Source organism: Ptychodera flava, chromosome 10 (assembly GCF_041260155.1).
Source record: "Ptychodera flava strain L36383 chromosome 10, AS_Pfla_20210202, whole genome shotgun sequence".
NCBI classification, from domain to species: domain Eukaryota; kingdom Metazoa; phylum Hemichordata; class Enteropneusta; family Ptychoderidae; genus Ptychodera; species Ptychodera flava.
The window spans coordinates 23,119,495-23,136,977 of record NC_091937.1 but is presented as its reverse complement, the minus strand read 5'-3'; the positions used below and the strand labels follow the sequence as shown (position 1 = coordinate 23,136,977).

At 38.4% G+C, this 17,483-nt stretch overlaps 1 protein-coding gene across 1 annotated transcript; it reads left to right on the top strand.

The window, feature by feature from the left end:
- Positions 1 to 2,497: 2,497 nt before the first annotated feature.
- LOC139142269 (monocarboxylate transporter 13-like) lies at positions 2,498 to 16,634 on the top strand. Its single transcript, XM_070712150.1, has 6 exons — positions 2,498 to 2,689; positions 8,107 to 8,292; positions 8,867 to 9,432; positions 13,324 to 13,528; positions 15,561 to 15,725; positions 15,927 to 16,634. Exons 1-6 carry the CDS (start codon positions 2,512 to 2,514, stop codon positions 16,076 to 16,078), a joined length of 1,452 nt encoding a protein of 483 aa, XP_070568251.1. The 5' UTR covers positions 2,498 to 2,511; the 3' UTR covers positions 16,079 to 16,634.
- Positions 16,635 to 17,483: the final 849 nt, after the last annotated feature.

Below are 17,483 nucleotides of genomic sequence, written 5' to 3'. Positions count from 1 at the left end.
AGCCGACTACCGAAGAAAAGTACGGTTTAATGCACGACGGTAGAATAATACAATGTATTCATCCCCACCCGGCCTAAGCTCTACGTGCCGAAACACTGAACGAACACAATACATCATCAGTTCAACGGGTCAGAGCGCCGATACATCTTATCCTTCATAAATACACACGGACCCAGGGTGTTGTACAGCGGGCATACCATGTCATGCATACTTGATAAGCATATATAGAAATGGGATCCAAAAACTGATTTCTTGGATGGTGTTTATTTTCTGTCTTTTGTACATGTCGTACTATCACGGACCCTTGCCGGCCAGACAAAGCGATTTACACGCACGCTCTTGCGAAAGTTCTTTGACAGTAAACCGGGGGGAAAATTAATTACCCGCGCAAGGCGCATCGAGGGTATTTCTTTTCTATCTCACGTTCGCGTCACAGGAGTAGAATTATTTTATCTAAACCACGACGGATAGTGGATTCCATACTTTTCGCCCGATTTTTACCGAAAAGTCATCTTTTATCAAACGAGCCAAAAATTTTGGCAAGAATTGAACGCCATCAGGGTGACTCATCCCACTGACATAGCGTGGTTACTGTTGACTGTATTTGCATTGATTCACGTGCATTTCGGAGTTTTCACGTCAGTGTTAGAATACTAATTAGTATTTGGAGTAAATGAAAATGGCTAGGTGCACTGGACATGCGAAACTGACGACCATTTGTAATTTTCATTTCGCCGAATTTCCTTCGAGTGCCAAATAGGAGTGCCGGGGGAGGGGGACACGCACAGAGAAATCAGAATCAATGTTACCTGATAGAAAGTGTTTCAAACCAAGTAAGATTAGCGATGGTACTTCTACGACTCTCCAGAGAAAGCATGTAAATTTCTGGCCCGGATAATTCCATTTTGTTGGATAATTTGTCGCATCAATAGAATTCAGCTAGGGGGCACAGACGATTAAAAGCACTGCGTGAAATTGCGAGATCTCGCGAGAGTACAAAAGAAATCACATTTTTCGTGAAAAATATAAATTTCATGCATCTATTTTATGCACTATCGTATTCTCCACCGTACAGAGAACGCGGAGGCAAAAACCGCATCCCTCTGCGTTCTGGTATTCGAGAACGGCGGGCAGAAAAATCTTGAGCGACAGTGTGCACCCCCCGAACATTTTACTATATAGTTACAGAACATTCGGACTCAGAAACTGCCACTTGCCGTACTCGTTCAAAATTATATAAAAATGTCAAACCTTTACTTCGTATCGAAATAAAAATAAGCTACAATTTAACTTTATATGACGGGGTTCTTGTCAATTATTATATAACTAAGCTGTCAAACTGGAAATTACACGAAGAAATTGAGTTGTGTCAAAATCGAACGGTCCAATATTGTTGTAAAACACAGAACGATGCGACAATTCAAGGTTATGTAAACACAGAATGCTTTGCAATAATGAATATATGTATATATATATATATATATATATATATATATATATATATATATATATATATATATATATTATATATATATATATAATGATTAGTAATAGTTAATCCTGTTAAAAACTCTGTATTTATTCAAAGACGTGCAATGCTTCTGTTTGTTTACATTTCTACAATGGCTAAGAAGTATTGTGTTTAGGAACAAAGGTTCTGTTGATCTTTTGGACATTTTTAAAACCAAGATTTTCTCTAGATTGAGACTTGACTTGAATTAGAGTATCATCGTCTGCATAAAAATTTACATTCTTTTAATATTATTTTGGGCTTTTGATGGTATTCTTTGTGACACTCATGATGGTCAACTTAAATTTTCACATATAAGAAACTTCCCTGTTTTTGTCCATCGGTAGGTTGTGTCACCTTTTTGAATTATTAAGTGATAGGTTTAAAGGGACAAAGTCGCTCATCTTTCATGAATTTTGTTTGATACGAGATACTACTTATATTGTTTGACATTCGACCTCGGTTTTAGACAAATTAAATGAAACCAGTGCGAAAATGAATTGATTTTATTTATTTATTTATTTATTTATTTCGAGAACCAGTTTCATACACCAAAAAACATACATGGTCATATATCGTGTCTAAAACCGTTGTCGAATATATGCATGGTCACCCATTCGTTCAGTATCTTTCAACATGTCAAACAATATAAGTAGTATCTTGTATCAAACAAAATTTATGAAAAATGGGTGACTTTGTCCCTTTAAGATATTTTTCTCTTGATGATATTTAATTTTGTCATTCATGACGTTTTCTGTTCAATGATGACCATCACTTTGTAGTGATTTTCTTTTATTTGTGTTTATCTTACTACTACTACTACTGATTATACGTTTCTTTAAACACTATAACACGGAGCTGTTCATACAAGCGAAATGTTCATGACGTATTGTGTGTGAGTAGTGGCGAACCTGCTTTACGCAACTCTAGATATACACGATATACGCAAGGTCATTGCTTCTTGTTATATCACGTCTCTAAGCACATTCCAGTTAACCGAAATGACAGCCACGCCAGGAGCACACAGGTATGAGGTCGCTGCTCCAGATGGTGGCTGGGGATGGGCAGTCGTCTTTGCATCATTCTTGGCGACATCCCTATGTGGAGGAAGTATATATTCCTTCGGCGTGCTCTATGTCGCCTATCTGGACGAATTCGAGCGATCTAAAGCAGCGACAGGTGAGCTGTGTGTTTACATAGCGTAGTTGTATATAAATATGTCGCTTTATTTGCTCCGCTCCCTTGAGTACCAGTGAAACTTAAACTGTCTGCATTTGTAGTGATGGTGGCTCTCGGTTAATTAGCCGATTCAGAACATGTTACACATACACCATTGTAGATGGTATACATGATGCCCTTGACTTGACGAGAGGAGATGGCTTTAACCGTCGGGAAGGAGAACTTTGGACTCTGTTACAAACCTTAGGTTGATACGCCACGATTTTGTGGCCGCCTTCTCCTGCCTTTGGGTTATTTTGAAGGTATTGGAGCTCGGCTCAGCAGGCCGCACAACCAGCGATTGGCTGTTTATCATAACATTGTCACTAATTCACTGCCCTGTCTTCGAAAGCCATGGTCAAGTGTTTCTGATATCAAAGTACTAATTGATTTTCATAGAAAGGAAGACCTGTCAGTGACTATGCCCCACAGTAAAGCCAAATAGGTACCACCATTACACACAGGTGCTTGAAATTGTCAGTGTAATATACTCTGCATGAAACGCTTCACGCACCTATGTCATTACACATTGCATATCTATACTCTTATATATGATAATTAAACTCATAGTTCGCCATGACCTGTAGCCAGGGGATACAATCTAAAATGAGATACGCGCGTAGTATTCATGAGAAATATGTGACATCAAGGAATTACAAGCCCTGAAGGGCAGATATCAGCATCACACGTGTGTCGCTCAGTTTTTGACAAACTGTGTCATACGCTCATATAGTGTTGTACACAGCATATAGTGTTGAATTTTTCACTGAGAGATAATATGAAGCGACACGAGCACAGACTATGACTGGAATTGCAAGGCTAGCAGTGTTATTATTATTGTAAGGAGAGTTACATATATAAATATTTTGCATATATCCTTGGCAGGGATATCTCTCTGCGTTTGGGTACAGACATTGTTATGTAACAGACAACACACATCTTGACTGAAGGTCAATCACAATCACGTTGACTTTGGCATGGCGCCTGACAACAGTAATGCAGCAATAAACAGTAATAAGACAGGAGATTTATAGAGCACTTTATCCCCATGTCCACCAGACACTGCAACACAAGTCAAATATGGGAGGCTGGCATCTGCACAGATAAGTCTTTAGATCATGACGGAAAGATGTTAATGATTGGGAGTGCCTGAAATTAAGGGAAAGGGCGACGAATTCGGGAGCGCACACGCTTTAGAACGTTTCTGCGCAGATTTAACTCCAGCCTGTCGCAAATGGGTTACTTTGAAGCGCATGTATTTAACATAACCTGTCATTGTTGAAATTGCGCTTTTACCTAATTTTTTGACCCAGTCTCTTAGAAATACATGTGACCTATAACCTTGTCATATTTTTACCCCTAGAAAGCTGGTTTGTATTCAATATGAGCGAAAAATAACATTTCTCTCCCATTTACATGGCGCATATTACCAATTCACCTGGAGATATTGTAAAAAGTAGCGTGTGACACCCTTTTATTAAAAGTGTAAACTAAATGGTATTATGTCAGGATTTTATTCGCTAAGTTTGGTCAAAATGACACCATTCAAAGCGACAGGAAGAAAGTTCGAAAATTATGTAGTGATATAATTTCGATATCGTCATTTTGTAATCGATACTTATGTAAAAAATTCTTTACAAACATCATGAAAACTATACATTCGATATATATGGATCTTAAATCTTGGTCTTTATTAAAATTAACTCATTTGCTAAGCTTTTTATAATTGCTTTCTTTAGTTTAAGTGAATTATATCATTTTTATTTATTTCTAACGACGCCATTTTAACGTCCGTTTCCATGGAAACGAGCGTGGTGACCCTCATTTTTTATTTTATTTTTGCACTTGCACATCTTCCAAGAATATTTGTGAAAAGTTTCAAGAAAATGACACCACAACTTAATTTTGACGTAATTCGTAGTACTTGAAATTAAAGGGAAGAATGTTCCAAGTAGAAGGACCAGAGTACGAGAAAGAGCATTCTCTGAAAGTATTTTTTAACTATTGTGTCTTGAGAAGGCGGGGATCGGAGGAAGATCGACATTGTATTAATTACGGAATGAAATTGGAAACAAATTGAGAGATTTCAAAAGAGGCCGTATGTGGCCATATTTTTTTTTGCTTTGTATACATGTCGTGCAGCAGGATTTCCGGCTCTCTTCGAATTTTAGTATGCAACTAAAAAGTGAAAAAGTTTAAACGTTTGCTAATTAGTCCGTAATTTTGCTAAACTTTCAACCATTCTCTTACTAAACAGAAGATAAAATTCGGGGGTCACCGTACAAAGTAAGGAACTAGAGAAACAAATTTACCAATCACGTAACGATTTTTAAAAATCCATAATAGCTGCCACCCTTATTTTGATTCTATGAAAAAAAATAAATTTTGGATTGTTACGGTTATCGCTGTCGGAAATTGACCATTACACACAATAAACTGTATTTCACCAACGTCTGCTTTTTTACGCTGAAAAAAATGTATAGCATCATCAGTCTCCACGTTAATGTTGCCGGTCTGGCTACAGCAACAGACTCAATTTAGATAGAACTGAATTAATTCATAAGGCTCCACTTTACCATCATCAAGTCAATTCTCTGGTTATTATTCTCGTTTGCTTGGGTATTCGTCATGTCAAATATTGAAATTTTAAGACATTATTTGCATTTTTATAAGAGTCCTGGTTGATTTTTAAAAAGTGAACTGGAATATAGTTGTATCAATTACGTCCGATTAGCTTTGATTGATATCTATTCAGACATAACATAATTTACAAAACAACAACAATAACAACAACAGAAAGAAACTTTATTACCAAAGCGAAGTTTCTGTAACTGTTCATACTAATTCAAAATTTCAGTCCTACGCCATTCAATGTGCGACGCTATTAATTTTGATACTTTAACGGAAAAAAATATTTTGATATCTTGATAGTGTATCATTCACGATATTGTATTATTTTAGTTGGAGACGTTTTTGTCCACGAATTCCACAGATTTTCATTTTAATTACAAAATAATTTTATTTTATTATCATAATGGCATCCAGTGTGTCAATTCAGGATCGACGCATTTTCGTTTAACATTTACCGGTCGGCAGTACTACAGTAAATGTACAGGAGTATTTAGAACAACAGTTGAGTTTGGAAAATATTGAAAATGTTTATAATTCTGGGGAGGACTCTGCTTTTGCAATGTTTAAAATGTTGAACCTGTAGCATTATACTTGCCTTTAATTCACAAAAAAAAAACGTTTATAAGGAATGCAAATTGAAAGCAGGCCGTGTTACAATGAGTCGTGCCATGGAACTAAAAAGCTTGGTGCAATAGAGTAAGCAGACCACTAGCGTAACAGAGACTCCATTGAAACAAGGGATTGTTCCTCAAGCTGAACCTGTAGCTGTTCATGATATTATCAAAATGTTGGGCCCCTTGTCGGAAGAAGACAAGAAAGCAGTGGTGCACGCCTTAACTCCAGAGTCTGTTAAACCCGAGGAATTGTTTCGTCAACCATAAGTACCAACACCAGTGCCAAAGCCAAGTACAGCCCCAAAAATCAGGTCAACCATTCTGACAGATGCACCAACGACTCAACCTTCAAATCTTCAAACTCCAATAAGCATATCAATCACAGCACAAGGAACTTTGTCACAACCAGCCAATACAGCGTTTAAGTCAGTAGAATTTCAAAGAATAGTGGTATTTTCAGGAAAAGGAGATGTAACCTATGAAATGTGGCGATATGAAGTGAGTGCACTGCAACGGGAGGGAGAATATGCATCCGCAAGCCATGATAATGCAGGCTGTACGAAAATCGAAAATGCGTGCATCTGCTGCCGAAGTACTTTTGCACTTGGGCCAAGAAGTCACATTTTTAGACTGGTTGAAAAGATGGACATGGTCTTTGGAAAAGTCCTACCCCCTGAAGCAGGTTTAGAGAAATTCTACACTGCACGCCAGATAAAAAATGAGAAAGTAGCAGACTGGGCCTGTCACATTGAAGGACTGTTGGATGAGCTGAGACCCAGCCAGCCTATAAATAGAGAAACCATGGATACTAATGTTGAGAACCAAGTTCTTCTCTGGACTCTATGATGATCAAATCACGAATGCTATTCGACACAAGTATGATACTGGCGAGACCTACACTGGGTTATTATTCATAAAGCAACTGTAGCTGACAAAAACATAATGCAAAAAATGAATGCAATCTCCGAAAGTTTGACAAAGTTGTCCAGAAAGATGGATGTACTGGAAAAGAGGAAAAACTCTTCAAGCAATCAGCCCACTTCTAATCAACGTGGTATTAATCACGATCGACGACCCAAACCGAGCTTCAGCGATAATCGTGACAGGATTTTCGAAAAAATGTTAAGACGGTGAAACTATTTCTTACTCCTAGAGGTTTAAAATGAGTTCCAAGAAGTGGTAGATCAGAAAAGAATTGTAGAAAATTGAGAGTCCAAATATCTGTCTTCGAGACGCGTTCTACCTTATATGCTCGGGATAGAGATATGAGAGTTGCAGTAAGGCCAAAAAATTGTACTGTTCCGATAACACGGTTTTTAAAAATAGGGTAGGTAAGTAGGCAGGGAGTTTTTTCCGAAATATTTTCATTTTTATATTTGCATTTTTCAGGGGTTATGGGCGTCAAACACTGGCCACAACATTTCCAGTAAAACGTATCATGCATACAAAAAAGGAATGAAAACATAAAAGACATCCTCGTTCAAGCAAAAATTAAACGCGAGGTAACGAACGCGTGATGAACGAGGATGTCTTTTAAGTTTTATTCCCTTTATATGTATGATACATTTTTCTGGAAATGTTGTGGCCAGTGTTTCACCGCCTTGAACCCCTGAAAATGCATATTTAAAAATAAAAATATTTTGGAAAAAAATTCCTGCCGACCTACTTACCCTATTTTTGAGGACCATGTTATCGGAACAGCTTTATTTATTTATTTATTTATTTATTTATTTATTTATTTATTTATTTATTTATTTATTTATTTATTTATTTATTTATTTATTTTTTGGCCTAATATAAAACCACTGCAAGAAGTTAGCTTGGCTTTCTGAGTTCAGAAAGTACGTATACGTTTAAGTTGTAGCAATTTAAAGGCCGCCATACTACAAACTGAATTTACTCGCTTTTTCCAAATGTAAGGTGTCGTCAGTGGCTACACAAAACAATTTTTCATGAGTTACACAATCAATCTGGTCAATATTACGTTGATGTTTTTCATATTTTCCTGAGGACTCCACTTACATTAGTATTAAATTTATTATCGCTTTACCACGGAGCAGATGTCTGCGATCACTGCCTATAGCGGTTACTCACATATAAGAATCACAGGTTTGACTTCTTTCTTGCCTTCAGCTTGGATTGGATCAATATTCACATGTACGTTCACCTTTGCGATGTCTGCTAGCCTTGGTTTATCCCATAAGATAGGTCACCGTGCCACCGTCATGTTAGCAGGCCTTGTGTCCTCGATTGGTCTGGCTCTGACCTCGTTCGCCAGCAATATCTACTCAGTGTACATCACACATGGATTAATCACAGGTTAGAACTTCTTCACAATCTAATAATGTTGAAATAAGTAGTCCCTCATGAAAGTAATCTGTATACTGAAAGTTTAGCATCTTGTAATCTCGAACATATGTTTGACAAACTGTGTAGTTGTACCGCACAATGGAAGTACAAATCATATTGCAGTAGCGCTTGCGCTTTTCACGGTGCTGTATAACTCGGCAAGACGGCCGCGGCGGCAATTGATTTCCATGAACTATTAAGGACAAATTTCTCTTTTTTGTGTCAATATGAAACAGGAAAATGAAACACTCTGTACATTTACCGTCAAGGATTGAACATTTAAGGTTTTATGGCGGCAAGACATGGATTTTAGTCCATAACTTTTCGCATACAGTACCAGATTGATAAATACTACTTTTCAAAATGAGATGTATTATCACCAGCAATTCTGACAGACGACGACCACAAGCCACTGGTATTTCTAAAGCTACATGTAAAATATATCATAGTTTGAAGTTTAATCCAAATTTGATCAATGTTACCCCACTGGCTGCAATATTACTAACTTCACGTTTGTTTAATTTTCTTTTATCGTTCCAACCAGGATTTGGGTTTGGTATGGGCTATATGCCTGGCATTGATATAATAAGTGTATATTTCAAAAAAAGACTCTCTCTTGCACTTGGACTCGGTATGGCTGGAACAGGAGCTGGTCATTTCGTATTGTCAATCTCCGGCCAGGCTCTGTTCGACATCTATGGTTTGCATGGGACACTAATGATATTGTCGGCTTCAGTTCTGAACCTCTGTGTGGCTGGCGCCCTCTTGAGGCCATTAGGTGAGCATCATACCGCTGTTGTCGATGTACCAGTGCGATGCGATGATAATGAAGGCCATGAAATTGACGATACTAACTCTCAAGCTGTCAGTGACAAAGCTTCCGTAAATGAAAGTATCGATGATGCAAAGACAAGTTTAGAAGAAATTCAGGATATACAGAGCAAATCAACAGTAGCGCGAAGTCGCAAAAAGTTGACCTGTAAGTCGGTGGTGCACTCATGTATTTCATTCATGTACGATATCCAACTTATGACGGAGCCGGTTTTTCTTGCAATGGTCTTTATTGCTATGCTTCAGACATTTGGTCAATATGCAGGAGCTGCTCATATGGTACGTCAAATTTATGTTTTTTGATGACATGCATTATCCAGTGTTTGTGAAGATGTACTCTATGTAGGTGTAGAGAAAGCACGTAAGTATGTATGTATGCCAATTGTCATGACAGGATTATTCAGTAAAGTTTGTGATTATATTAACGTATTTTTCCGTATTGTATGTATACATGCATTAATACACGTATATATATATATATATATATATATATATATATATATATATATATATATATATATATATATATATATATATATATATATATATCTCGACGTATACAGATGTCCTCGTGGAAAAATTACAGAGCTCGATGCTAAAGCAGAGCGTTATAAATAATAATACAATTCACTTCAAGTACAAAGTAATGATATCTGTTACTTAAAGCGCAGTGGTCGTCGCGTGCGCGATTTTTTTGTTGATAAACATGAATTTTTGTAAACATAAGTCTTCTCAACTTCAATCTGAGTGAGATGGGAGCAGTCCCCCACTTTCTTAACGCCTTTGTAAGACTCAATATCATGCAATAGTAAAATATTAAGATCGGAAACGAACTTCAGTGGTTTGTTTCTATTCAGAAACTGATGTAAGGCTACGAATATTGAGACACTACACTCTGCTCATTATGTCGCTGAGTTTACTGCGCAGCTACAGTGAACAAATTGGCTTGATCGCGCGCGGTCACGCTTGTTGCACACATGCTATGTACAGTAAAAATACATCACTAAAATGATCAACATTGTATATATATGTAGACTAGCAACAAGCACAATGCCTAACACAAAAAGTACACTCAATAGCATGATCGGCAAGCCAGAGCAGGGCATGGGAGATGCTGTTGCTCCGATAAGGGAGACGATCACCGCGTTGACGTACACGGATATAAGAGAATCCGGTCCCACAATCTACCGGCCCCGCGACGACTTGGCCCACGACCCACTGTTGATCACCATTTCTAACTTCTTCTAGTAATACGTGGCAAGAAATAATCAAATGACAGGAAGCAATCGACAAAACGAGCGGGTTTTCGCGGCATTTGGCGGGAAAATTCCATGGCTACACATAGGGACGTATCGAGAGATCCCGTGCACGGTCATGGCAGTACTCCAACGGCCAGCTACTTTTGGCCTACAGGTGCTATGCAAACTTCGTTGTTGTACCTCCTGATTGCTGGAGGTCTGAATCCCCTTTCAAATGAGATAACCCCCACATAACAAGAAGACCTATGAAAGGTCCTTCGCTTGACTTGAATTCTCGCTTGAATTCTCGTTTGCATTCCCAACGGGGTAAACTTCGTAGTGGAGTTGGATTCTCCACAGCCGAGTGTAGCGCGCCATATACCCGGTTCTCTTGACACGGACGTTCATGCAGACAACGGAACATTATGCTTCTTGCTGCAGCGGGCATTGCTCTGACAGCTGTAGATTTCTGTAGCTTGCGTTATTGTCAATTGTACTCCTGTTGGGCCTCTTGAAATGAAAACTCTCGTTCTTGCTGGCGATGTCGTAGACTACAGCCCGGTCATTGATAGTCTGTTTGCATATACACGCGCCGAGCGATAACAGTAGCCGAGCCCCATTCAACTGATTCAAGAAAATCATGATCAAATGTGATCTCAATCCGGCGTGTAATTACTAGATTTGGTAAGTTGGTAAACTTGTGACAGATCAGCCGCCATTTTAATTGTTGTCGTGCCGATTTGCTTGTGATTTTATTTTTCGTGGGACCACAGTGGAAATAAGTTTTTAACTTTTCTGTGTTATCCCAGCACTTCTGTCTTTGTCTTTTTTCTTGTTTGTACTGTATGGTTATTTTTTAAGTACTAAATAAATCAATCAATCAATCAAAAAAAATTTAACAAGTGGCAATATCGCAAACATTATAATCAACCCGTAACGTATAGTGCGGCATTCTTGGATATGTTGACAACAGGGGGGACCCGCCCAGGAGCATGCGCAGCGCGACGACCACTGCGCTTTAAGTTTCATGCATCCTGCAATGATCAGAGAGAAGAAGTAGTGAAAGGATTCTTAGCTCGACAGTCTTATATATGTATGATAAATACAATGGTTTTACATATATATATATATATATATATATATATATATATATATATATATATATATATATATATAATCCCATGGTATTTTTCTCTGTTTGACGTCATCGTATACGAGTGTTTTTCGCGGAGCCGTACAACTTCGAGCGGAAGGCGAGACGTTGTGCGGCTCCGCGAAAAACACGAGTATACGATGACGTCAAACAGAGAAAAATTCCATGGGATTATATATTTATTACATGAACAGTCTTCTTATTTTTCTTTGATGTGGATTGATCAAAATTAATGTAACAAAGTGCATGATTTTTATCGCGATTTTGTGTTTTATTTACGCGGGTTAGTTTTATTTAATGAGTAAAGCGGCCCGTCACCCAGGAGATTTGCAAATGTTTACAGGTATACTTTTCATTCATAAATACGATTAAGCCTAAATTTTGTTACACCGAATGGTATCTCAACCAATCAGACATACGGATTCGGTCACGTTCGCCTGTCAATCATTGTCTCGCGCTTGACCGATGCCGAGGCAAGTCTGCCATCGGCGGACATAGCTTTCACCGCGCTAGCGACGGATAACAATAGTATTTTGAGTTTTTTAGAATATTTACAATTATACTTTTGAAGTTCATGCAATGACACGATCGAAACAGTAGTTATCATTCTCAGAGATGCCGTGGCTTTTAAAATATCACAAGTTTACGACCTTTGCGAGCCCGCAAGATTCACATCAATGACACACAGAGCGTAAGCTTATACGCTAGTAGTGGCCACTGCCGTCACCGGTATCCGCCGGTGGCCATCTCGGTCGTCAATTTTTTCGTATTACGGACTTTGATGTTTGCTGTGACACATATCTCGCCCGTAGGTACATCCCAATTTTGTTACTTGACGGGAACTCTGTTCTGTTGTGACTGTTGTCAGAGTCAACTTTCGAAATGCATCGGATTCTACAACGCTGCTCTGCAGGTCGACAGCTTATGTCTTCACTACAGCCATACGCTGCAGGTTTGATTCCGATCGAGAAACAACGGAATAATTTGTGTGATGAAGGAAATTTATCTTTGTTCGTCATATGACTTTATGCTTGTGCCTTCTATGTCGCTTTCCCGAAGATTATACGGTACTCATTTATTAAGTTGAACTTTCGTTGAGGTGTATCTTTCGGGTTTATCGCCAACCGGGATTGCCAGGTACGTCCTGCTTGGCGATCGATCGCCAGGTACGACGACGTCCACATTGAGCCTTACGACTGTAGCAGTGACGTTACTGAGCCATTAAAACGATCGACGGTATCCTCATTCGATTCTTGGGAATAACTAAAGCTTTAGCGACTCGAAATTTCGTGGGCATGCCTTCTATGTTTCCGTATCTGGATTTATCGGGTCACCTTTTTGTCAAAATACCATGAGAGCACGGCATCGATCACGACAAATCGGTCTGTGTCGCGATGTGCACGTACGAACGGTACCTTTGCAGGAAAAAAGTTCCGGTTGATGACGTACAACAGTACAGTACAGGGGTAATATGGATTTCTTATCTGTGCTGGTGTACGTCACACAGGTGGAGATACGGGCCAGTTCATGTGATAAATATATATATATATATATATATATATATATATATATATATATATATATATATATATATATATATATATATATATATATGCACGTTCTACCATGGTGGGGGCGTCGGAGCGCCCAGGAAGGCCGTTTTAGGTCCTCACAGGACCCTACCACACATCATTCGGGAAATGTGTTACCGGGCACCCACTACTACAGGCCCATGCCAGTGGCCACACCATTACGTATTTTCATTTTTTTCTTTCATAGGTCATGCGAGTGCGTGATTATGGGATATCAGACAGCAAGAGTGCTGTAATACCAGCTGTAATGGGTCTAGCTCAGATGATTGGTCGCCCTCTATATGGTTTCATCGGAAACTGTTTCAGCATTCGGCCGACTTTGATATACTCTGTTGGTATGTCATTGTGTGCAATAACGACTGCAGTCAGCGTCTTGGTAAAGTCATTTACAGGTAACTTTCACTTGACATCATTACTTGTTTCATACAAAAACACCGTTAGCCGTCACCGTGAATAATATAAAAAATAATAGCTGGGGAAGCTACATAACTCAGCGACCACGGAAGACCCCTGGAAACGAAGACAATTGGAAAAGTTGGAATTCTTGGCTATCAATTAAAAGGGTCGTCTGGTATTATCTGAATGGACTTCCTTATGGAACGTGTAAGGATGTTACCCAAACAATGATAGAAAACAAATGGTACCAACAGCGGGCGGCACAGATGACGATAGTAATGATGACGATGATGTTATGTTATTTTGAATGTGCTGAACATTGACATTGATTGAGACACCGATATAAGAGAAAGCTTCTAAATGTCACCACCAGGTGGTCTGCGCAAAACTTGGAAAATTACGGTATCTATACTGATTAAAGTCGGTTTGAATTGTCTGATTCCCGGCCCAAAGTTTCACACTCATGAAATAATATCAGTCATCAGTCAAAGTATGTATACATATTTACTATAAAGTCATCAGTTTGAGTTGTATACATATTTATAATAAAGTCAGCCGTATAAGTATGTATACATATTTATGATAAAGTCAGCAGTCTAACTCATCAGTCTGAGTATGTATACATATAATAAAGTCAGCAGTCAGAGTACTATTCATATTTATAATAAAGTCAGCAGTCTGAGTATGTATATATATTTGTAATGAAGTAAGCCGTCTGAGTATGTGTACATATTTACAATAAAGTCAGCAGTCTGAGTATGTATATGTATTTATGATAAAGTCAGCAGTCTTAATATGTATACATGTTTACAATAACGGAATCAATCTGAGTATGTATACATATTTATGATAAAGTCTATCTGAGCATGTATACATTTTTACAATACAGTCATCAGTCTGAGTATGTACACATATTTATAATAAAGTCATCAGTCTGAGTATGTATACATATTTATGATAAAGTCAGCAGTGTAAGTATGTATACATATTTATGATAAAGTCAGCAGTCTGAGTATGTATACATATTTACAATAAAGTCAGCAGTCTGAGTATGTATACATATTTATGCTAAAGTCAGTCTGAGTATGTATACATTTATACAATAAAGTAATCAATCTGAGTATGTACACATATTTATAATAAAGTCATCAGTCTTAGTATGTATACATATTTATAATAAAGTCATCAGTCTGAGTATGTATACATATTTATGATAAAGTCAGCAGTCTGAGTATGTATACATATTTATAATAAAGTCATCAGTCTAAGTCAGCAGTGACTATGTATACATATTTTTAATAAAGTCATCAATCTGAGTATATATACATATTTATCATAAAGTCATCAGTCTGAACATGTACACATTTTTACCATAAAGTCAGCTGTCTAAGTCATCAGTCTGAGTGTGTATACATATTTATGATAAAGTCATCAGTCTAAGTCATCAGTCTGAGTATATATACATATTTATAATAAAGTCATCAGTCTAAGTCAGCAGTCTGAGTACGTATACATATTTACAATAAAGTCATCAGTCTGAGTATGTATACATATTGATGATAAAGTCATCAGTCTGAATATGTATACATATTTACCATAAAGTCAGCAGTGTAAGTCAGCCGTCTGAGTATGTATACATATTTATGATAAAGTCAGCAGTCTAAGTCAGCACTCTGAGTATGTATACATATTTATGATAAAGTCAGCAGTCTGAGTATATATACATATTTACAATAAAGTCATCAGTCTGAGTATGTATACATATTGATAATAAAGTGAAGAGTCCTATCAAGGCCATATGCATACACGCATTTCAAACAATTAAACCTGAAGATGGAAAAGAGAATGTTACATGTTGGGAAGGAGAATTTTAGGGGAGGGCTACATTTGTATAGGCCATCCCTGCGATATCATCCTGCCTCCCCTAACAAATGAAATCATCTTAAATATCACATTGTCAATAAAAGCCTCAATAAGTGAAGGACTCAATATCACTGGATAACGGAATACTTTTTCTATTATTTTCAGTGCAGCTTATCTATGTGATTGTCTTCGGGATGTCGCTTGGCGGTTACAAAGTATACATTCCAATCGTAGTTTCGCATTTTTTCGGACCCAAGAAGTTAGGCTATGGTACAACTTTCTTGTCACAAGTACACGGGGTCTTAGGATTACTAGTGTCACCATTGATAGGTATAATATCTTGATTGTCTATTTGAACTTGTTCTCTTACGATGCCAGCTGTGAATGCTACCTCGGATGGGCAAACACCTTGTACATATTGAATCATAACTCAGCTTTTCAACTTGATATCGTCAGTTTTGTTTGATAGTGCTACTACAACTCAAGCGATAGTTCAATTACGGATTTTCGTAGCTCTGCATCTCTTCATAGGATGGATGCGTGACGTCAGTGGTGGGTACGACGGAGCATTCTGGGTAATATCAGCAGCCTACCTGTTGGGAGCTTTGGTATCTCTGCTTCTACCACTCGTCGATAAACTGGTGAAAAGGAGGCGCTCCAGTATGCAGACAGATGATTCATAGCTGTGCTGAGTGTATAACGTAAATTAAACGTATAATATGACAAAGATCTTGTAATACACAAACATTTACAGACCATGAAATTTACAAACGAAATAATGATGGACCGACATAACGGAAGATATTCAAAACTAGGTCACACTGAAAGCTGCTCCCAATAATCGTCTCAGTTTTACATGATTTGTTGCAGAGTTTATACGTAAAACGTTTCGTGTTACAACGATGAACTATTTATAGAAATATGAAATTACACTATCTAAATTGAATCCTTGAAGGATGTTTACAATGATGCCTTTAGCGAAATGTAAATTAACATTCGTAGCATACAGAACGTACATATAACTTGCCAGGGATAGGTACAGCCTTTTTACATTACTTGTTGATGTGTTTGGCTTGAGAATTCGTTAAATACGTAATGTACTCAATCCAAACAGTGTAATGTTAAACCCATTTATATTTTTCCAAGATAGATCAACATTTACAAACGTATGTAGATGGTAGTATACGCGTGTGCTTTTATTTGGAATAGGACGATTAAATGTTAATTTTCTGTGTCAGACCCATGTTTTGGAATGTACACTGTCACCATGTGCGATCGTGACCTCAAATTACATAGCTCTGCGTGTGTTATCGACCCAGCATGGTAACTATTCGGGTGACGTCGACAGAACGACCGCCATAAGATGGCATGAGATGTAACCCACACCATGGCTGGAATTACGCACTAAATTTAGCATGATTGAACGACTGGTGACGAACGCCTGTGTGCGGGCTAGTCTTCGCGACCTGGATGTCTTCAGTTCGGGACCGAAGTGTTCGGTGATCTCTCGAGTACCGGCGTTTCATCGCGGGGAGGCTTGGGGACTTCGGCGTGTGTATCTCCGTTGGGACATGTTGTAAAGAAGACCACGGGGTCGAGGTTACTTTCAGTGTGGAAACTTTTTACGGCGTGGCTGAAAACCGATCGAGTGACCGCTGAAGTTTTACAGCTGCCAAACGTCGACGGAAAGTTTCCAGCACCAGCTTAACCATGGAGACTTCGGAGTCAAACGTCGCTCTCACTCGCGTGACTTCTTCTGAAAGCGACACGGATGGATTCCGAAACGCAGCCTTCAATGTTTCGCTCGATAACGTGAACGCTCCGGACAGCTCGCCAGGGCAGGCGGTACCAGGAGAGGTAAACTGTGAAAAAACCAAACCATGTTATGCGCGCAAGAGAGTTTCTGGGGCGATCATTCTTCTCTTGCTGATTTTGACCATAGTCGGTATAGCTTTAGTGCTAAGTCTGGCATCAGATCGCCAATCAGACCATTTTGTACGGACATCTACCATCGAAAGTACGTCGCGAGGAGACACAGGGGAGCTCTCAGCCACAACAATCACTCCAATAGAACACGAACTGGAAGCC

What these genes read in the sequence shown, in the direction of transcription:
- LOC139142269 (XM_070712150.1), top strand. Translation starts at nt 2,512, where the DNA reads ATGACAGCCACGCCAGGAGCACACAGGTATGAGGTCGCTGCTCCAGAT. An exon ending in CTTGGTAAAGTCATTTACAG is followed by an intron (nt 13,529 to 15,560) that starts GTAACTTTCACT and finishes TATTATTTTCAG; the next exon opens with TGCAGCTTATCTATGTGATT. An exon ending in ACTAGTGTCACCATTGATAG is followed by an intron (nt 15,726 to 15,926) that starts GTATAATATCTT and finishes ATCTCTTCATAG; the next exon opens with GATGGATGCGTGACGTCAGT.